At 37.8% G+C, this 23,282-nt stretch overlaps 1 protein-coding gene across 1 annotated transcript in view; it reads left to right on the plus strand.

Annotated features, from left to right (window-relative positions):
* The window catches only part of arl15a (ADP-ribosylation factor-like 15a), a 74,934-nt gene that overhangs the window by 33,083 nt on the left and 18,569 nt on the right, over positions 1 to 23,282 (plus strand). The window contains exon 4 of the mRNA XM_053481480.1: positions 1,039 to 1,247. Coding sequence (XP_053337455.1) covers positions 1,039 to 1,247 — 209 coding nt within the window. The remainder of the gene's footprint in view (positions 1 to 1,038; positions 1,248 to 23,282) is intronic.

A 23,282-nucleotide genomic window follows, 5' to 3' on the forward strand; every position in this document is an offset into this window, starting at 1 on the left:
TGAATTGCATTTTAGTAAAAACAACAACAACAACAAAAGAAAACCCCAAATGCCTGCAATCATAATATGCATTTGCTGAACATAAGCTGAAAAACAGTGTAATATTAGATTAATTGTATTTTATAAGACTTGATATAAAAACCGATATATAAAACGGCCTATTTATACTCACATAACGTCTTCTGTTACAGAAACTATTTATGCAGTGTGTCCGTATTCAGTGATCATACACCATAAGATGGTCTTGATAACCAAATGCACAATTTATTAGTATACCTTTACATGTTATTTTTCACTTTAAACAGATCTGTAAAGTAGGCCATGTTACACCTATAGGGAATAGGTATAAAAATGTAAGTTATGCCCTAATACTCTACAGTATATTCAGATAATAAAAAGAACGTGTAGAAAAGCACATCTCAGGACTCATGACGCTGCTTCCATCAGCGTTCACGTTTCCAAATCTGTTCTTGACCAGTTGATCTTGGCCATCCCAAGCGTCATCTGGAACTTTTATCACTGCTGTCCTGACTATTTGTGTGAGGGGTATATGAGTTATACACTAGTCCTCGGCACACTCCGCCTTGGCCTTGTTATCGTTACCAGATGTTAAAGTCAGAACTCTCTTTCACCAACTTTTGCCAACTTTCCCTACCACACCTGTCTAACACCTGTCTTTCACACAACCTATCCGTGGTTTAGCAAAAACAAGGCTTGTCTAGCCTTGCTCACCTTATAAGCTCGGCAAATCAATCATGTGAGTTGGCTGTTTGCCTTCTTCCAAATGGTTGTAGGCTATTCCCAAATATTGTCTATATAAACTTCAGTTAATCATCCACAGGTGAAATGTGTGTTTATACTTCTCAGGCAGTTAGTGAAAAGATTTACACATTGTATTTATATGTCCCTGTTGTGAGAATGTAAAGAATGACATTGCATTTACATTTGTTTAGGTTTCCAAATAATTAAAATTAAAACACAAGCTTACTGTGTTAAATGGTGCATTTATTTATTTACTTATTTTTTTATTTATTATAGGTGCAGATAATGTCAAGAAATACTGGAGCCGCTACTACCAAGGATCCCAAGGAGTGATATTCGTTCTTGACAGTACTGTTTCTGATGAGGGGCTGGAGGCTTGCCGATCTGAGCTCCATTTGGCCCTACAGCACCCTCAGCTCTGCACACTCCCCTTCCTCATCCTTGCCAACCACCAAGATTCACCAGCTGCCCGTTCTGTCCCAGAGGTACGGTAACTTTCCATACCAAATATAGCACTCAGGGACCTTCCTGGGCCGTAGCACCATTTTCCTCTCTGAACCTCCTCCACCATAGGTCGCTGGCTCCCACATGTACACACACTCTGAAGTGTTTGGACTGAGCAATGGGAACTGTGCATTTCTCAGGCTGTGGTGTGTTGTTGCCACGCAATAAGAGCTGATGTTGACAGTGTAAGAGGTACTCCCCCCGTCAGTCCTTTCCAGAGCGAGAGCTGATTGCGTAAACACCGAATGACGTGGGCTGTCTGAGTAATGGTCTGTGTATATGCTGAGGAAACCTTAGAAAGAGGTGGATCGCTTAAGGAAGAGAGTAGTCAGTGTAACAATTGAGGTTGGATGTGATGGTCTGAATCTGGTGAGATCAAATCTTCTAAGGAAGTAAAGACCCAAAAGTAATGATGTTAACCATTTAGAAATATTAATTGACTGAAGTAGCTGATAGAATTCATAAGCTGTAGTAGTTGAGGCAGAGAAAAAACAACCGACATTTATGTTCTTCTATTAACATGAGAGTACTGAGTGCTGGTAGTTTACTAATACTGAAAACCACGACCTCTACTACTACTACTACTAATAATAATAATAATCCCATACATCCAGTACTAGTGCTTAGGCATTCTTAGGTCTCGACCTTTAACAATGTGTGTTAAACTAAAATGACCTACAAAAATTATGAAGGACTATTGTTGTCTTTTGGATTCATACTCAATAAATCAAGGTTGAGCATTGATTTTGAATTTGAATTGGTTTCCCAATTCATCCTTAAGGTGCTTTTAATAGGTCCACTCTGACTCCGAGCAGGATCACGTGAGTGAGTGTGAGAGAATTCTCGTTCTTAATCTATTCTGTGCTGTGTAACTAAGATATTAAAGATGCAGCTTTAATTTTTTCCGACATGGGAAAGTCTTCTGGACAAAGGTCTTTGTGTTTTGCTGTTTCTCAATATCATTACAAGCTGCAAATTTAAGCAACTCTTTTTTTCAAGCTGCATTTTATTAACTGCAAAAGAGAGAGAGAAAAAGAGAGAAAGAGAGAGAGAGACTGGTAAGGGAATGACTGTAATGCACATGATAACAGGAACTCACATGTTTACGTACATAAATACCTATTTATATTTCCATAGAGAACATAATGTAAGCTTAAGCCAAGCTATATCCTGTGCGTTTCAATGAAGGCAGAGCTGAGCACAGATCTGGGGAAGTGACTCATATCAGCTTCATAATCATTAACATAACATTGTATAGTATACATAGAGTCTAAGTGTGTTATGCAGAATATAATTTTTTTAATCATTTTCATAAAACAGATTATGACAGAGGGGTTGAAAAAACACTAGCCGATTAATTAACGCAGTGAAATGCAACATTGCACTCATGCATTGTCTATACTGCCTTATCCTGTATTCAGGGGGGCCCAGTAGACATAGTGCCAATCTACCGCAGGGCGCACACACACACACACACACTCACATGCTTATTCACACTCTACAGGCAATTTGGGAGTGCCAATTAGCCTAATCTGCATGTCTTTGGACTGTGTGAGGAAACCGGAGTACCCGGAGAAAACCCACCAAACACTCCACACAGCCCTGAGGCAGGAATCAAACCCAGTACCAGGAGGTGCAAGGCGACAGTGCTAACCACTTAGCCACTGCGCCACCTTGCAACATTGAATTTATTTCCTTAACTTCTGGTCTGGTGTATGTGAACTATGGAACAAATCCTATCAAAGGCATTCAAACCTTGGTCTGGTCAAAAGAGGTTAAATCAGATATAGATTAAAGTAAGATCAAACACAATTTTTTCCCCCAAATGGACGCACATCACTTTCTTTCCCTTAATGTGTTTCAAACTGAGCTGAACCGACCTGTTTGTTCCTTATACTCTTCTCATGATAAAGTGCGACCTGTGAATTTGTTCGACAAATGAGTAGGTCAGTCATTGATAGGATCTTCTGGACTCAATGTAATATTACGAAATGTGACTTTTCATTAATGAGTCGACTCAAAGAGTTCTCACAAAACATCTTCCACCAACTTTGTGTCTGTCCACTTTTGGCGCCACAAACAGGAGCTGTCATCCCAGGGTGCCATACGGGAAGCCGGTGCTGACGTTCACTGGTGGTACCGGTTATGTCACTGGCTAACAAACATGAATCACTGGGGAGAGAGTGTGAAAAGTGATATCAACTTCATGTTAAATGGTTTGGCTAGCTGACGACTTGGTCATTTTTACATCCGTATTGAGCAGTGATATAACATGAGTACATTATTCAGGTTAAACAGATATTGTGGTTCAGACAAATACTAATATGGATAAATATATGAATGTTGTTTTTTTCTTGTGGAATGAGCTTCTGATGAGAGGTTCTGCTTTTCTGGTTTTGATTTCATGTCAGAGACCAAAACAAAAGTAGTTAATTAATGTAAGTCTGATGCACGTAGCATTTTCTTATTCAATCTTAAGAACTGGCTGGTTAGAGTGCGAGCAGGATGAAAGAGGATGAACTCATCCACATCTTTCATTTGATGTATTAGAGGTTGAGGAAGTATGAGAACCAGAACTCGCACACCATGGTGACATTCCTAGAATTTTCAGCTCAGGGTATTTTCCAGTATTTCCAGGGGCGTAATTGGAGGGTTCGTTTTTAATTAAAAACAACTGTCGAGGTTAGGACATGGCCACTTCTTGAAGGCTTAAATTCAAGCACACTAAACAAATAAAGATACAGATGCAGATACCGATAGTAGTGTTGCATTACACCCCTAATATGGAGGTAATATACTGCAGTTGTCTTGCAGATAAGCCCTATGCAGTCATTAAATAAAAGATATACAGCTTTCCTTTTTTTTTGAGGCTTAGGGACAATTAAAAGTACTTCAGACACTGTCCTAGTGAAGTATCATTTCACAGATACACAGCTTTCATCATGGGCTTAAAATATCATTGTATTTGGTATTTCAAATACCAAAACAGTATTTGAGCACCCTATCTGCTCCAGGGGTGTTGTACCATGGCTGACCCTGCGCTCTGGCACCAGTTACTCTTGGATATGTACAGTATATGTGACAAATAAAGGCTTCACATTCTGCCTGTATGCCAGGTCCTTTAAGGCGTTTTCTCAAAACGTCAAGCAGGAAGTTTCAAATTCATATATTCAAATTTCCTGATGGTAAATTAGCCACACATTGTCCTTGTTGTTTTTTCCCCCCTCATTAGGATCATCAGTTCCGGCCTGTTGAAAGACATCCTGTTTAGGCTGTTAAGCATTTTTCTTTTTTTTTAATGGAAGTAGCAGTGTGATTGACCTCACTTATCTGTTTGCAAACACCAAAACACTACGACTTTGACTCAGAGTGCTGTTTTTGCTTCCAGTGCCAAATTAGTTCCCATTCCATGTCAGCCTACAGCCAGGGGTGAACCAACCTTCCGGTTAACTGACCTTCTTAGCTTAATCCTATAGATGAACTGTGTTTGTCCGAGTCTTCCAGGTGAGCGGTCACGGTCGAGACTAGGATTTCAGTCTGTGATTAGTGTTCTTATTAGTAATGAAGTAAAAGGGGCAAGTTTGAGGTCAGCTGATCAAAGCTGAACCGATCAACATGAGTCAACCCAGACACCCAGGATCCCTTTGTTATCCTGTCTCCCTCTTTCAGGCTTACGTTTATATCATTTCTCTTTTGTGCGATCAGTTTCCAAAGACCTGAAGATGTAATCATAAGTTTAAAAAAAAAAAAAATTCAAATTTGTACATGTCTATAAACTCATAACTTGTGACTTGTTTGGCAACTTTCCAAGCGTCTTATTTTCTACGGTACATTGACAATTTGTTTGTTCTGCCAAGCCCTAATAAAATGAATTGCTCAGCGCCTAAATTGTTTACAATATGCACATTTGCAACAGACATTTGCCGAGTCTTGATCCAAAATCCTGTTAGCAAAGCACTAAGCATGCCTAGGGCTAGACAAATACCACTTGTTATTCATTGTTTTGCCACCACAATGGGAAGTAATGCAAGTAAAAGATATGGCGCTCTTGAAAGAAAAAAAGGCAGAAATAGGCAGACGAGACTTAAAAGACAAACAAAAAATAGTTTGTAACCATAGAAAATAGGAAGGGAAAAGGGAGCATACAGTATTTTCACATTCCACTTGTTGGAAGAACAGGTGATTCCACTGACTGACTGATAGTCTTAGTGATTCCCTATGGATTATCTTAAGCTCCTTGAGTCCCTTACCTGGATAATGACTTATAGCGTGGATTGAATGTTAGCAATGACATCTGAAATTAAGTTTCAGTGTTGGAAACCAGACATTAAACAGCTTAATGGTTTTCTTCCACTAGGAAGAAAAAAACTGAGTGGATCACAACTCTTTGTACTGCTGTAATTCTTATATTTATTAAAGTACAGCAGCTTGAGTAAGTAAGGCCTTTCATGGAAAGAATGTCATGTAAATCAGAATTTTGAGGAATTCTTATGCTCAATAAAGAACAGTCCTGGCACATAAGTTTTATAGAACAGCATCCGTATTTGTAACAGTTTTGATCGTAAATTAAATGTGGCATTGACATTATTAATGAGCACTGTCTGTCAACGTCTGGCAAGGTTATCTAAGCCCTTGTGACCTATGATTACAAAAGTCAGTTAAAAAGGTGGAGAGCAAAAATTTTAATAACAGTCCAAATTGACCAGTAAAAGACATAGTTAAAACAGACAGCCAAAACATGGTATTGGTGCTAGAAAGTGTCTCATCTAGTTGAAAAAGTCAATTTCCAGATGCATGATAACATAATTTTCATAACACTTAATGCTTCTTCTCTCCTGATCCATTCTTGGTTTTTGTAAATATGCATCCATATTTATATTTTTAATCGATAAAAAGAAACACATTTGCTAAATACAATTCCATGCACTTTTATGTAGTGTTCGTAACTTTATTGAATTTAAATCTTTCAGTGATCTTAATTGGCATTTAGGCAAGACTTGGCTGATTTGGATTTCACATGAAAAACATAAACCTGAAAAAGTACATTATTCGAAAACGCAAAATTGTTAAAATATCCGACATGAATTTGACATGGTTACGGACACTACAGATTTTTTTTGTTTGTTAAAAAAATTCTTAATTTTGCCTGGAACAATAAGTTTTACAGGCCATTTTGCCAATGCCATTTTGTGGTACGTATAAAATCATCTCTCCAAAACGGCTAAAGTTAGCAACTTGAAATTTTTTTGGGAAGCAAGAATGATCAGTTCTATGTTGCATAAACTTCCGAAGTAGCTTCCTTGGCACGCGCACATTTTCTGTATTATATGTACGTAAAAAAAAAATCTAATCAGTGCTAATGTGTGTTTTGGACAAGAGTAAACCAAACAGAAAGCACGAAAAAGGACAGAAAAACAAATAGGAAATGTGCTTAGAAATGCAAATTAGAATAAAACAAAAACTCAGCCTTTATAGTCAGAGAACATATTCCTAAATACACATAGTGAATAAATAAAACCTACTACAGTAGTTGCAAAGGAAACCATTGTGGAAGGTTTGATATCTGCTGCATGTTATTCTACAACTTAGTGTATGACCGCAAATTGCTAGAGAATCAGCTCGATGTAGCGGAGCCCTAGTGTCAACGCACGTGAGTTTAGTATCATGATTGCTCTTGGAATATGTCAATTGAATGAGCAAACAGGAAAAGCCTACTAGTTCAAAAGAAAACCTCTGTCAGTTATGGTGCCATGGTTACATTTGAACCCTTTTGAAAACTTGTGGTCTTAATTGATGCGAGAAGTTCAAATAAACAAATCTAAAAATGTGAAAGTGCTGGGAATCTTTTGAAAAGTGATCCAAAATCCTCCAAGTGCCTCTGACATTTTTGGATAGTACAGGTTGTGGTTCAAAGCTGTTACTCTATCAACGAGAGACTAGCGATGCTGAATAATTTGCACGTTAAGTGGACAAATGTAAATGACTCAACAAATGTTATGTGATGGCTCCTTAAAATGAATCAGGTGTCAGTAGTAATGAAGGTAGAGTAAACAAAATATGTGTACCGAAGAGCAGATTTCCTCACTTGCGAACACAGAACCAGCCTACGCCTACCGGAACCTGTTGTGTCATCATGCATAATCAGCCAGGTCATCACTGCCCACTACTAACACACAATGTTTCCTCAAAGTTTCTCTCACCATGTTTAAATACTGAGACCATCTTTATCTTTTCCCGAGGATAGAAAACTGATCTGTAATTGGGGAAAGTTTAAATAAAACACCTAAGGGGGAAAAAAAAAGAAATTTTATAGATTATAATGTTGAACTCAAAATCACCAAAAAGTGTACGAGTTTGTGAAGTTCTGCGAATATTTTGCGAACAATTTTTCCAGCTGGAAAACAGCTAAAGCACACATGTAGTGCACATTGTGATGAACAAACAGCAGGCAAAAACAGGCTCATGGACTTAATGTGCTGTTACAACTAGCACATGGTGATATGTTAGTGATTTTGGTGTTAGTGCTGGATCAGAGGATTGACGTTTATAAGACTCGATGGGACTGTAAATGCCTTGCTGAGCCACTGTGTGCGACTTTTTTTTTATGAGTGAAACATACATAAGGCAGAATTCCTCATTGACACCAATCTCCTGTTGTTGGGGCCCAAAGAGGAAGCAAGTCAAGAGAGGGGAGTCATGTGTTGATACAACACCTTAACAAAGCTGGCTGTGTGGATGCTTAGGCCTGATGGGCTGTTGCTCGCTTAAAATTTTTTTTCCCTGGACATAAGCCGGCTTAGTTAGTGGCTACGTTACAGGACTGCTCTAAGTTTATTAAAGCTAGATCAGGCACTTTTCAATACTGTCTGTTTACACTAATAATTATGCAGTTGTTCAGCTTAAAGATTACTGTTAGTTGTATAATATGGATTATTCAGTATTACAGTATGGATGATTCAGGTGCATCAGCAGAAGCATTGATGATAGTTCTGGCTGCAAGGTTTAAAATAATTAATGTGCATGCTCTAATACAAGTAGCAAAATTAAATAGGAATTCATATGCTCCTCATCAAATCCACAAGTTGAAAACTTAACTGTAATTATTTTATGGAGACATTTAATGGAGACGCTCTTCTGGAATGAATCACCAGGGTCAGCGCTTTGTGCCGGTCAAAGGTACAGTAAAGCTTTCATTTTATGTTTTCTGAGAAATTACATTTTTAAATGATTACTGGAATTAACGTATTATATTTATACTTTTTAATATGGCCCATAACTAAGATAAAAAATGCTTCTTTAATTCAGCACTCCAAGTTGCAAGTTTAGTTTAAGTATGTTCTTTGTAGTACATTCTTATATTATACAAGGGCCGTTCGAGGCAAAACATTGCAGGATGAAATTTCTCGCCAAATGAAGGCATAAAACTGATTGACAGTTACCAAAGATGTGCAAATATCTTAAAGTGAGATTAGGAATATATGGGGGACGTAGCCGCTGAGATTCCTGTAATGTGCAAATTGTGATCATTAATACTGTAATTGTGTGTACGGTTACCACAAACAGATGCTTATCTTCTGCAAGTTCAGGACAAGTTATCTGTCAGTTTTCAAAGATTAGGAATTCCACAAGCTGAATGTTACAGGAAATCAGCTGAGAGTTTTTGCCACATTTTCCATTAACAGTAGTTCTCACCTCACTCCAGGTCATTTCTCCATGTTTGGAGTTCCTGAAAGGCCAGCGTCTCAGACATGAAGCAGGCAGTTTAATCATGACTCCGTAATAAGTGTGTTAGTGTTGAAGGGGTTTATATAGAGAAGTATACATCCCTGTATCTGTCAGTGTCGACATATACAGGGATGAAACAATATGCGAAAGTTGCACTGTTGTGTTGACAGCCTTTTTTTTAACGTTTGTATACTGTATACATTTTCTTGTTTTTTTTTTTTTTATACTCGCTTAGTTCATACTGCAAGGGAAAATTTGGACTTAAAGAATTGAAAGGCACACAGGCTGGAGTTGATTTCAATATTTCTAGAGAGCAATGTAGAATCTGTTTATTTATTGTGGCTTTAATTAATTAAATTTGCATCCTTACTACTTTGGAATATGAAAGCATGTGTGCTAGTCCATGACTTTGATGACATAACCCCTTATGTTTTCTTCAAGTGAATATTCCAGAACCAGAGTGCTGTTCAGTCCATCACTTGTTCTCTGAGTGCAGACTTTAGCAGCTTTCCTGTGTTTTGGGTTCTCTTTGAAGAAATCAATGCCTGTTATGAGTTAATTCACATCTGGTTTCAGTGCTGCGAAGTTAAAGCCGAAGTTGCTTATATGTTGTGACAAAGCAATGCCACCCATATGAGCAAGCTTTCAAATTGCATTTGGTGCTGTAATGGCGAACTGCCTCTGAGCGAAATACATCTGTTTGTTCATCATCTACTTATGTCATAATTCATTATCTTTAAACCAAACATGAGGCTGTTTGATGAGCCTAAAACTTATCCAAGTTGTATATCCAGCACTTCAAACACATAATCAGTTGTGCAAATTAGCTGTTTGACACTCCATTGGTTTCCACATGAACCATGGCTAGTTTGTGTCATTTATTTGTTGAATCTCAAAAATAATTATTTGTGCATGCCTGCATCTCTCTTTCTAAATTTCCTCCTTAATCTGGACAAATGTCTTGGAAAATTCTGCTCAGAAAAGTATATTTTTCCTTTTTTGCCTTGAGTGTTGTTGATAGTTGTGATGTGATCTAATTCCAGACTGGGAACAACCCTTCATTTATCAGCCGAGCATGAATAAACATCTCACTCTGCCACAAGAATCTATCTATCTATCTATCTATCTATCTATCTATCTATCTATCTATCTATCTACAGTGCTCTGATAAAGTAATTGATTTTCTGTTTTTTTTAATTTTTTTTTTATAAAGGATGATTTCATTTGTTAAGGGGAAAAAGCTGTCCAAACCTACCTGAAAAAGCAATTGCCCCTTGCAAATTAATGAACTGTAATTTTTGGAATTAAAGCATCTAAAGTAGATCTAAAGTAGTTCAAGAACAGATGAGAAACATGTCATCGACATGTTTTAGTCTGGAAAGGGTTACAGATCCATTTCTAGGGCTTTGGGACTTCAGCAACCCACAGTTAGAGCCATTATCCACATATGGAGAAAACTTGGAACAATAGTAAACCTTCCCAGGAGTGGCCGACCTGTCACAATTACTCCAAGAACACAACACCGACTCATCCAGGAGCTCATTAAAGTACCCAAAACAACATCTAAAGAACTGCAGGCCTCACTTGCCTCAGTTAAGGTTAATATTCACGACTCAACATTTAAAAAAGAGACTAAGTAAAAATGGAATTGATGGGAGAGTTCCAAGCTGAAAGCCATTGCTGACCAAAAAGAACACAAAGACACCTGCCATCTCGTTACATCTGGCGTTGAACTAACACACCATTTTAAAAAAAGAACATCATACCAACAGTCAAACACGGTGGTGGTGGTGTGATGGTCTGGGGCTGCTTTTTAGCTTCAGGATCTGGACGATTTGCCGTAATTGATGGAACTACAATTTCTGTGCTCTAAATGAAATCCTGACAGAGAATGCCTAGCCATCAGTTCGTAACCTCAAGCTTAAGCGCGCCTGGGTTGTGCGGCTGGACAATGATCCGAAACACACCAGCAAGTCCACCTCTTAATAATTTAAAAATAAATGAAACAAATAATCATATAAATAAATAAAGGTTTTGGATGACCTAATTAAAGTCCATATGTAAATCTGATTGAGATGCTCCAAAATAGCTAAATTAAAAGCAGGCCCATCCATCCATCCATCCATCCATCCATCCATCCATCCATCTATCTATCTATCTATCTATCTATCTATCTATCTATCCATCTATCCATCCATCCATCCATCCATCCATCCATCCATCCATCCAACATTGACAAAAGTATTTGCTTGCCCGCCTTCACATACAAATGAACTGTAGTAACATCCAAATCTTAATCCTAAGGTTCTGGGAAGGTTTTCCACAAGGTTTAGGGCTGTGTTTATGGGAATTGTTGACCATTCTTCCCGAAGTGCATTTGTAAGGTCACAATGTTGGACTAGAAGACCTGGCTTGCAGTCTATTGAAACAGGAAGGGGCCGTCCCCAAATTATTCCCACAAATTTGAGAGCCTGAAATTGTCCAAATTGTCCTGGTAAGAGTGAAGCATTAAGAGTTTCTTTCACTGGAAATAAGGGGCTGAGCCCAACTTCTTAAAAACAACCCCACACTAGTTCCAACATGACTGCGCACCAGTGCACAAAGCAAGGTCCATAAAGACATGGATTAGCGAGTTTGGTGTGGAAGAACTTGACTGGCCCGCAAGGAGTCCTGACTTCAACCTGAACTTCAACTTTGGGATGAATTAGAGCGGAGCAGAGTGTTTAACTGTTCAAACAACTTACATATATTGGCTACATGAGTAATAACCAAATATATATTTTTTATAATTCTTACTCCACGAGGACATTGTGGTTTATGGTGGTGCAAATATTTTAAGCAAATATTGAGTCAGCCTGTAGAGTCTTTCTTTTTACCCGAACTTTTCCATTACATAAACACTAATATTCCACTGTTTTTCTAGGGAAGTCTTTCATGTTAGGTCAATAACATCCTTCACTACGGTCGCATATTCACAGCACAGAAGGAAAGAACCACAGGAAGGGAAGAACAATTGAAAGCTTCCTTTAAGTGGCTTTCTTATTATGCATTAATAGTTAAATCTCTTCTCTGTCTGTCTGCACTTTTACACAAGCCATGCAGATACAAGGCATAAGGTGTGTTGCTCGAACATGCCTAACCCAAGCCAGCTGCGTCTAGACGTAGTAACCAAACAAACCCATGTCTAGCACGAACAAACCCAAGTCGTTTTTATGCACACAGGGACTGCATGTTATAAAAGCAGTACCTACTTGTGTGGTATGAAACAACACAGATTCTACTCACTTATCCAAACACAAACACGCACAATATCACTGAGCCTTTTGAGGAAGCGGGGTTAATTACCTCAAGCAAACACTCTTCTTTATGTAAAGGAAATCCATGAGTGGGAACATTGTGTGATTCATTCATTTGGTGCCAAACATACCAAAAAGTCTTGAGTTTATATCATATTGACACTTTTAATGCGTTTCAATTAGAGCAGTCAGACATAAAAAGGGACAGCTTAAAAGGAAGGAAACTGCAATACGACCACAGCGTGAATAGGAAAACCACAGTATGCCAAGTGGGAAAGTGTGATACTGTGATGATAATGTGAATGATAATGTGAACACTTACGGATGTCTATTCAGAGGTTTATCCATTTAAGAGATTCTAAAGATTGGCATCTCTACAAAATAGTCCTCACAGATCCTGTTAACGCAAGATAAATAAAAAGAAAAGTGCAAAACACTGCCAGATCTCAGCACAATGCAAATCCTTAGACTTCCTCATTGTGATATCTTTTATTTTAGGCAGCATATCACGTGATAGCAGCTATCTCATCCGCGCTCCACAGACATTATTTTACTATCAACAACTTTGCACATTTCTTGTTTTTTTTTTTTCCTTTCATGCCAGTGTGAATATGAGCCCTACTGTACGTTTGGGAAGGTACAGATACACACCTGCTTCATAGTGTTACAATTACACAACAGATAGAAATGTCAATACAGTTTCCTTAGTGTGCATACAGAATAGCAATTAAAGTAAATAAAGGGTGGAAAAGTGTCTGTATTCAACAGTGGACGGATTTTGAAGGCATGCTTTGGCTCCACTTGTCTTTTTATATACTCAGATCAAGTCAAAACAGAGTTCTTTTGAGTGATCACATTTATAAAGAAACATTTCTGTCCCGGTGTCTGGATGTACATGATTTCATACACATGGCATGAAGACTTACTAAATGGTTTGTTGGGGATAAAATCGATGTTAATTATGCTATGGCCTTTATTATCACCAGCATCAAAACACTCATTGAGGTAATATCTTTTGGATGAAGATTGATTTGTTTGATAATGGTGGATAATTTGACTTAAAATTCATGGAGAAGTCTTTGGCTTGCATTGATATGAACAGTTTCACTTCGACAGCTTTCACAGCAATTGCCTGAATAGGATAAGAACTGAAATTGCCACCACTAGTTTTGTACCCAATTTCAGTCAACAGTGAACAGTTGGCATCTCAAAGAGTTTTGAAAATATTAACATCCAGAGGTTTAGGCTAACTGGCATTCCCAAATTGGCCGTAGTCTGTGAATGAGCATGTGAGTCTGTGTATGTGTGCACTGCGATGGATTGGTAACATCCATTGCAGCATAGCCTCCAGACTCCCCAGTACAGTTCCTGAGACTGAAAAGCTATGCCAGGATATACTTTCATTGTTCTGGTCGTTTGCGATGTTCAAACACATTACTAATACACCTTTGCTTTAATTTGTCATGCATTTGTATAGTAGAGTATATAACACTTAACTTTTTATATTTTATTGACTACATCAGGAAAGTACTAGAAACTCATCCAAATGGTTTCTTGAGGATGAATTTGATGTAAATCATATGCCATGACCTTCACAGTGACCCAATCAAGCACCTGTTGGAGTGAAACAGCTCTCTTTACCACCACCATCTTCAACATCCTCTCTAAGGGAATATCCTTTGAAAGAAGAGTATGCTTGGTTCTACTACAGTTCTTAAGACTTGCCAAGAATCTACGCCAAGAAACACTTAAAGTGTTCTGGTGGCTTGTGATGGCTGAAGACTTTATTAAGATTTTAGGAAAAAAAGAAGGTTCTTGTAACATATAATAATGCAAGAATGACCCAATACCTCGCCCTCTGCACGATCAAGTAAGTACACAATTAAATATATAAGTATAAGCAGTTTGGGAAACTTCATCGAAACAAAACAGACCCTAATAATATGAGATAATTATAAAATAATTATGGCTATTGAGTTACAGTATGGGGGTGACTCTTTTCTCTTTCTTTTGCTTTTTGTATAGAAGGATTTGTTTTTTTCAGATGCTTAAACCTGAGCGTTTTTTAGGATCTTGACTGTACAGATCGTAATACTGATACTGCTTCACACTAACTTGTGTGTCTACTGTGTCCACTGCTGAGGGCCTGGAGCCTATCCCTGGAGACTTAGGGCATGAGGCGGGGTACACTCTGAATGGGGTGCCAATCCATCATTCAACACACCCATTTACACACTACGGGCAATTTATAATGCCAATTAACCTAGTCTGCGTGTCTTTGGACTGGGGAAAGAGACTTACAGTACCACCAAGCACAGGGAGAAACTCCATGGACAGGTGCCCGGAGTATATACCTTCTCCAAGCTTAGAGTGCCCAAGGCGGGAATCAAACCCAGAACCTAGAGGTGCAAGGTGCTAAGCCACAAAACTATGAACTACAGTATGAAGCTGCAAATTGTAAATGTTATTGAAATATCACTTGTCATTTGTTTGCACTGTTGGGATTTGAACGATATGAAGGATTCTGAACAGTTGCTAAGGGAATTTTCAGTTTCTTGGAGGAGAAGATGTTACAGATGAAAGTCAACACCATTAGACATTACTATAAATGCAAGCAGCAATGTGCATGAGTGCTTTCACCCATTCTGTAGACCCTTTTCTTCTGGCACATCCAGTAATAAGTTCTTTGCTCCAGGAAAACCTTTAAACACCTTACGAGTGCCAACACCCACCTGAACTGAAATGACCCGAACAAACAAGTCAGCTTTTAGCCGGGGAGAAACAATTGCATATTAATATACATTTTGTTATCTTGAGCTAACAATGCGAACAGGAACGTTTTTAGAAAATTGTCAGTACCACAATCTGAGATGTGCAGATAATGAAAGTGTTGTTTGTAATATCGCACTGAATACGCAAAGTCTTGGCAACGCCCTATTCTTTCATTAGAGCGTTGCTACAGTACACGAGCGTGTAAACTGTCTGAGTTTTGCAGACATGGCCGCAGGGTAAAGGGAATTACGCTGTCATGTGGAGGATATGGAGGTGCCGAGATATCCCTGCTGTCACATTTTTGAAAGGCTTCCAAGTGGAAATTGGTATGCTAGGTGAGGAAAAGGGAAAGTCATCACCAGTAAAACACAGGACTGTAAGATTAATATGCTCTTTGAGCTAATCAGGGGAAATTGTAACAATTTTTAGTTTTTTGTTCTGTTGCCTTTTTTTGGTATATTGTCTTGTCGGTGCACTTTATAGGTTTCTGTATGATTAGCTCTACTCATGAAGGCGAGATAGAAAGGCAGTACCTTCATAATTTAATGAGAGTTACCTTAGAAATTGTGATATTATTAAATACCGTAGCCACCAGATTCCATTTTATAAACAGTACAAATCCTCATTACAGAATAAAAAGCCTTGCCTGGTTACTGTCATGTAGTAACATATACATTCTGTATGTCTGCTCTGTGCATCATCCCGAAGAACCATCACTCCATTTCTGCTGATGAGACACAACTCCATCTAAGTTGTTACAACAGTCTTTTCCCATTATTACTTTATACATTTATAGGATGAAAAATCTTACTATATACATATTAAGGATGAAGTGATTAAGTCAGGGCTACCAAGGGTAAAACATAAATTAAGGGTCTAATATATATATATATATTTTTTTTTTGTTAAGGTTGTCTAGGTCAAAAATTTGAAATGCTTTTTTCTTTGCCTTACCTCAGGGGGGCAACACACACTTCACCTGAATCCAGTCTTAGACTTGGGACTTCTTCCTGCTCCTCTTGAGATTTGTAAGTCTTAGCGATGACCTCACCCAAGGTGAGAGAGTCAACTCTGCAGGCCGGCTTTCTGTGCACCACCTGCAAGTTACATGGTGAGCAGAGACTGCTTATTTCATCCTCTGCGTGCAGCAAGGGTGTAGGCAAATAAACGCCTTCTGGCGTTCAGCCCTTGAAGAGAGCAACAGTTCACCCGGAGCTCTCCATACTCTCAAATGATTGAATACAGTTTTAAACAGTGGGATGAATCATATGGCCTCTGGCCTCGCTGTGTTCTTATTGCAGTCTCTAAGTAATGCAAAAGAAATGATAAATGTGGCCTTGATCGGACCTGGGCGATACATTTCTCTCACGCGAATGAAAGATGGTGCAAAAGCTACAGTACACACTGCAGGAGTCTTACTGTTCTGAGGATTTTGAACTTCTGTCCTTGTCACTTAAGCCTTTTTACCTCCGTGTGGAATTTGGACAATTAGTCATTACTCTTGTCTATATTCAACACTTTTGGCTACGGCAGATGCAGTATTTGATGGGGCTCGGTTAGAAAACATAGATAGTTCTTAATTCATTCTAGTAGGTCTATTTTTAACAGTATATTTCTTGTCCTACCAGAGGACCAAGGGTTCTTCCTTTGTGGTTTAGTAACATTAAGAATGCATATAAGGGGTTTTCTAAACCCTTATAAACCTAGGTGACTCAAACCACTTGGTTCATCTTCATAAACACCACTTTAAAGCCAGTGAGCCTGTGCAATACTGAAACCATCCAGAAATTCAATAATGAATCGGTGGATTGTCTTACAGGATGTTGTTTTGACTGTAACGGCATGGGTCATCTTCATACAGTAGATACCAGTGAGGACTGAGATGATCCGAACCTTGTTGTGATGGAATCTAAACATTTTTATGCATAGTTTTAAATAAAAAAAATGTATGAAAATATATCCAAATGATAAGATAAATCGATAATCTTAAGATAAATCGAGAATTTAATGTGGTATAAAGAAGAGTGGCAAGAATTTCAACTAGGTGATAGTACACAGGTTAGAGTAATGCAAAGAGAAATAAATGATTACTGAATGCAAACATAGTTATAAGCAATAATAAAAATAATAGCAATAATAGGAGAATAATTTAATGCAGGCATGGGAGGGAGTATACATAGTGACGGAACAGGAGAAGAGGAAATCGTTCGAGGGTAATCATGGGGTTGATCTGGTCTTTGCAAATGAATTACATATATTTTATGAAAGATTTGATACACCAGATCTTCAAGCAGGAAGTCATTACAACAGCTGAAGAAGTCTGTAGGATCTTTAAAAGGATTCATACAAGGAAGACAGCAGGCCCTGACAGATTATCAGGTAGGGTATTAAGGGGTATAGGAAAGAGCTTAGTATCATGTGCATGCTATATTCCCAGAGTTTGAAAATCTTCTCTCAGCATGCTTGTGCCGAAAATATCAAAACTGGGTGCTTAGCTTTGACATCTATTATTATGAAGAAAAAAAAGTGCTAGATATTTAATCTTTCTTTTGTGAGGTGCAAAATATTTGTGCATATAATATTCACATAAAGGGATGATGCACTTTCGACTTTCTCACTGGCAGATTACAGCATGGGTATTTTGTAAGTTGTACATGTTCCTTATCTGATGTTTTCACTGTAAATTTGCAGCTGATACAGCAAATGATGGTTTGATCACTGAAGATGTAGTGAAGTACAGTGTTGCAGATGTGGGGATAAGTTTGTTTTTTTTCTATCGCTCATCTATGGAGAGGATTCTGACTTGTATGCCTTACTGTACAAACAAACTTAATAAGATTTCAGGTAAACAGCATCACAGTGTGATGAGTGGTAAGGAAAGGCCAGGCAATCCTTAGTAATGTATTAAATCCTTTTTATGGTGAATCTGCGCTGTTACCTCATCAGGACAAAGGTATAGAGTTCTATCATTGCGGATTTTCTACCTTTTGAGATCTTTTCTACCCACCAGTATAACTGTGTTAAATAAATCCTTGTGATATCACAGTTGCCATTTTCCATGTATGGGAGTGATTTTATTATTATGGCTTTTCTGTAATTGTAAGATTTTTTGTTGTGGTCTGGATGTAATTGTAATTGTTGTTGTTGTTGATGACTGATAGTTGCCACAGATACAAAAAAAAAAAAAAAAGAATTTCCGAAAGGATAATAAACAAGAACAAAATAAAATATCTTCGCACTAGAGGAGGGACTGAAAAATGCTGGAAAAGCAAAGCATTTCTTTGGTGTATTGTCATACGAGTCGATAAACAAAGGAAAAACACTATAACACAGATTACACTAGACCTTATGTAATCTGTCCCTTAAACAACTGAAGTATGGGTTGTTTAATCGGAGTTGGGTGGTGCCGAAGCAAGTATAGCAGAGGACACTGTAGCGATATACACACTAGATGTGGTGATTCTTAAGGAAGACGGCATTAAGAAATATTTTTCTTGAGCAATGCATTGGCACAAACAAAACAAAACAAGGGTGTCATTTTATATTATACAGACCTAAATGAAATTAAGCAAATTCTCTGTTTCATTTCCTGCCAGTTTGGTCACCAGCCAATTCCTACCAGACAAGAAACTCAAGCCAACTACATATTTGGCTGTTTTTGATGCTTTACAGGGCGCCATAGCACAAGAAAAAAAAGAAAGTGCTGTCTACATTCTTCCACATACATGAGTTCAGAGATGCCTGCGATTTGTTACAGTTATTACGATAGAAAGAGTAGTGTTGGTGACTGTATGTCATCCCTCCCACGCAGACACGCATGCCAAATCTTACTCTTTGGTTTCCTGGTCCTGCATGGCTGTAGTATTATCATAAACTCACAATTTCTGGACAAGAAATGTAATGCCCATCTATTCACCATTTTAGAGCACCTAGTTTGGGACTCCGTACCTTTCATATGGAACGAATAAATCATTGCACTTTTTAGGAATGTTATCTCTACTAACACTTAGTAAGAGCCTGCTACCTGTACATGCATGCCTGCTACATGTCTCAATAGTATGAGACATTGTACTGTATGTAAAAGTACTAGATTTTGTTCATTGGCGACAAACAGAGCATTATCACCAATTTGTTTCATAGATCAGCGATTATTGATCTACTGTAGAAGCTTCTTCTTTACCCCACCACGTTTGACCGCAAGGGTTTTTCTATTCATCCTCATGAGATTAGGAATCAGTTGCTTAGAAAGACATTGAAAGACTTGGAGAAAATTCACATGACATGCAGTCATTTTACGTTCTCTCTGTAGCAGTAAAGTATTCCTCACACTGAAAAAAATAATACTTACGTATCAACAAATTGAAATTACCGTTAAATAAAAAAATAATGGAATGCTTTTGTTAAAGTTATTAAAAGACTAATGTATGTTTACAAACATAATTCATTAGTGTTAAAGCTACACAAGCCAAGACATTTTTTTTCGAGTACATGGTTTTTCAGACCACTGATATGCTGATGACACACCACACCCTCCAAATATTCCTTCCTTACACACTCAAGTTTCATCTCATTATGGAGGGCAGATCATCACCTGAAACTGAATCTGAACAAGAGATTGATAAATATCCCTGGAGATGCAACCCCACATCATATTCCTGTTGTCTGCCTAGAAAACACTCTTAATGCTCAAAGTAAAACATCAATGTAGTTCTGGACGACCATTTTTGCACATACTGCTGACCGCTGCATACCGCTAACAGGACTGTAGGTTCTTTCTGTTTACTTGGACGCCATGCAGGTGCTTGTTTAGTACGTCAAGATTTTAAGATTGGACCACTGGAACGCATATCTAATAGATCTTCTTCTACAGTATATACAGTACAACCAAAGTCTTGCAACTTACCCCCTATCTACATGTACAAATATATTTTTAAAATGTAGTATTTACATGAAATTCACTCACAGTTCTGATGCAAAAAAATGGCAATCATCAAAATTCACAACTGTGGACTGAGCATGCAATTGGAACTACTGCTCATGAATGCTGAATGGTTGAAAGGGGAATGATGTTGCTGCAGAGGTTGTTGCATAAACAGGTTATTTGGGCACTTTGCAGCATGACACAGTGACTCAAGACGTTTGACCAGTACTATGTATGTCTCATGACGTTTGACCAGTAGTATGTATGTCCCAAGACTTTTGCATAGTACTACAGTATATATGTCTCAAGACTTTTGCGTAGTACTTTGTATGTCTCAAGACTTTTGCATAGTACTATGTCTCAAGACTTTTGCATAGTACTATGTATGTCTCATGACTTTTGCATAGTACTATGTATGTCTCAAGACTTTTGAATAGTACTTTGTATGTCTCATGACTTTTGCACAGTACTATGTATGTCTCAAGACTTTTGCATAGTACAATGTACAGTATGTCTCAAGACTTTTGCACAGTACTATGTATGTTTCTAGAAATACGAACAGTACATAAGGTGGGGTGGAACTGTGTTGTTGTGGTGTTTTTACCCCCATTACATTACTACAAAACTCACTAAAGCTTGATGACTTTCACAGCTGTCCTAAAATGATAATAAATCAGAATAAATTTTCCCAGATGGTTAGATAAAGTATGAAGAAAAGTTATTTACATTTATCGCATAAAACCATATCAGTAACTGTTCATACTGTAGGTCTGTGTAACATGTGTCTAATTTTAACACACATGCTAGTTTAATAACAGGAGTTGTAACAAGTTATACTAATCCAAATTTCCCAGTTGTAACTAATCAGTAGTTATGTTCCTACACCTGGTAGCTGGGCAATTTTTTTGGTGACAAGTTTTATATATCAGTGCATTATGTGTCCTATTTATAGTTTTGATAAATAGTAAGACAGAAATTGTATGGTAACAAGTCAGTGACTGTGTTTTGGAAATATCGATGCTTTTCACTACTACTACTACAAAAAAAAAGTACATTAACAAATGTAATGCTCCACTTATATCTTTTGTTATTTTAAGTTATATAACCATTTTTAAAGAACATTTTGTTATAGAAGGGTTATTATTGCATGAAATGGTACTAGAGCTGTAAAACTCGAATCTACGAGAAAGAAAACATCTTTCTCTATTAATAAATGCTATGTTTTTATTTAAATTTGTAACCCAAACTCATTTTTTAACTTCAGATCTAAGTCCCGGTGCTTATTTGTAAGATTGCATTAAAGCATTCTAAAGTACTAAATCTACTGTAGTTGTCCCACTACACTTGCACTTAGAAACAACCAGTAGGCGGTCATGCATAAACAGAGAGATTGTGAGAGATAGTGATGCTTATTAGTTCTCACTCAGCCACCCAGAGTGGCACTTTCACCCTTTCCTTTCCTTTCTTTTCTTTTTTCCTTTTTTCCTTTTTTTTTTTTTTGACTGATGCTGCAGTAGGCCCCAGAAGCTTTGCCCCTTAGCTCTGATAACAGAACTTAGGAGTTCAGGCAAGGAGGTGTGAAATTCTTTAGGCAAGTGGAGACCCTTCAAAGTAAGTAATCTGTGCTGTCTGGTACATTAACTCTGAATGAGGCCAATGGGAGTCTGGGGGCACACAGAGGATGCACTCTGCCCCCTGGGCACACAAAAGGCCGACACGGTCAGTCACTCCTTTACTTAAAACACCTAGCACCTTCCTGCTCTTTCCACACATTTTTTTTGAGGTTGCTCTTTTTCTCACCAAAGGAGGGAGCAAGATGTACTTGTTGAGAGCATTAAAAAAAAAAAAAAAAGAATGGATTCTGTTTTGGGATTTCTGCAATAATATAGCAAATCATATTGTTTTGAATGTAACTGGTTAGAGCTGATGAATTATTATTATTATTATTATTATTATTATAGCTCCGATATAACTCACCTTGTACCCTTTGCCTCAGTTCATCTAAAAACAGACTTTCCTTTATAGCATCCTGCTCTGTCAAAGAGTCATCATCTGTACAGCAATGTAATACACCCTAGTAATGGCTTGGCGCCCGTCTATTAGTGGTGCCTGAAGAAAATCTTAGTAACTGCTCTTAGTAACCCCTTAAGTTCCTGTTCATGTCATTGGGTAAACACCACAAATAACAGCAGGACTGTGTAACGTGAGCGCCTTCTCCACTTTTAGAATTCAGCTGCACTGCTCTAGAATGGCATTGCCCATGGGATGTGTTTGGACTTGTTTTGACAATAAGGAACTTTTTTGTCCCTGCAAGAGGTTCTAGAAAGCAAGCATCTACTGTATCGTCCAAAAAAATATATATATTTTTAACTTCACAGCAACAGGCCTGAGTTTAGGTCTGTTTTGAAGTTGATATGTGTTACTACCGAGTGTTAACAGTGTTTACAGGCACGGTATTTTGTTTCTAAGTGCTCCTTCTTACTTGAATCAAAATTTTGTAATGCAATATCTAGTTTAGCAGTGAGATAAAAAAAAAATTGTTGCAGCACTAAAATACATTTATTTATTTATTTATTTATTTAATATCTCTTGATGTATATATAATTTGCTGATAAATAATTAGATTTAATTATTGCACAGCTTGCTTAGCAATTAACCCCTTTTCTAATGTCTTTAATTTTAATTCAAACCTCCAGGTATACAACTTATATTTAAACGCTCCCACAATAAATTTTTGGCAAAGCCATCCCTAGAGAGGAAACACCACAAAGTCTCTTCCTGTAATGTCTAGCATGCATGGAGACAATTATAGTGGATCTTTCATCACTCCATTATATAGAGCTGCTCCATAATCTTAGCTTCATGCAGATGAATTTTCCTCTTAATTTTTAAGCTTGTATTAGGACTCAAATGAGACGGCCATTGCTGCAAACTTCTGATTTTAACTATTAACATAGAATGGATGGGTATTATCATTTCTGGTCATTTTTATAAAATTACGCTTCCGTCAGTGGAAACCAGATGGCTTTGGGGTAAAACACCCTGACATGTAGTACTGTACATCATAACTTTAATCCTTATAAGAGCCCCCAAACCACCGACCACAAAACATTGGCTAGGCTTCAATGATCCGCCATCATGTTTCGCCTGTGACAATCAGGTGATCTTTTGTCTTCATTTTTTCACCAAGCATGAAAATGATGCGGTCGACGGCCAAAAAAGTTCTCATCTGACCACAGGATCTGATTCGAGTTGTAGTTTTAATGACCCTTGGTGTTGTTTTGGAGCTGAATATCGGTGAG

Source organism: Clarias gariepinus, chromosome 21, assembly GCF_024256425.1.
Source record: "Clarias gariepinus isolate MV-2021 ecotype Netherlands chromosome 21, CGAR_prim_01v2, whole genome shotgun sequence".
In the NCBI taxonomy this organism is placed as follows: Eukaryota; Metazoa; Chordata; class Actinopteri; order Siluriformes; family Clariidae; genus Clarias; species Clarias gariepinus.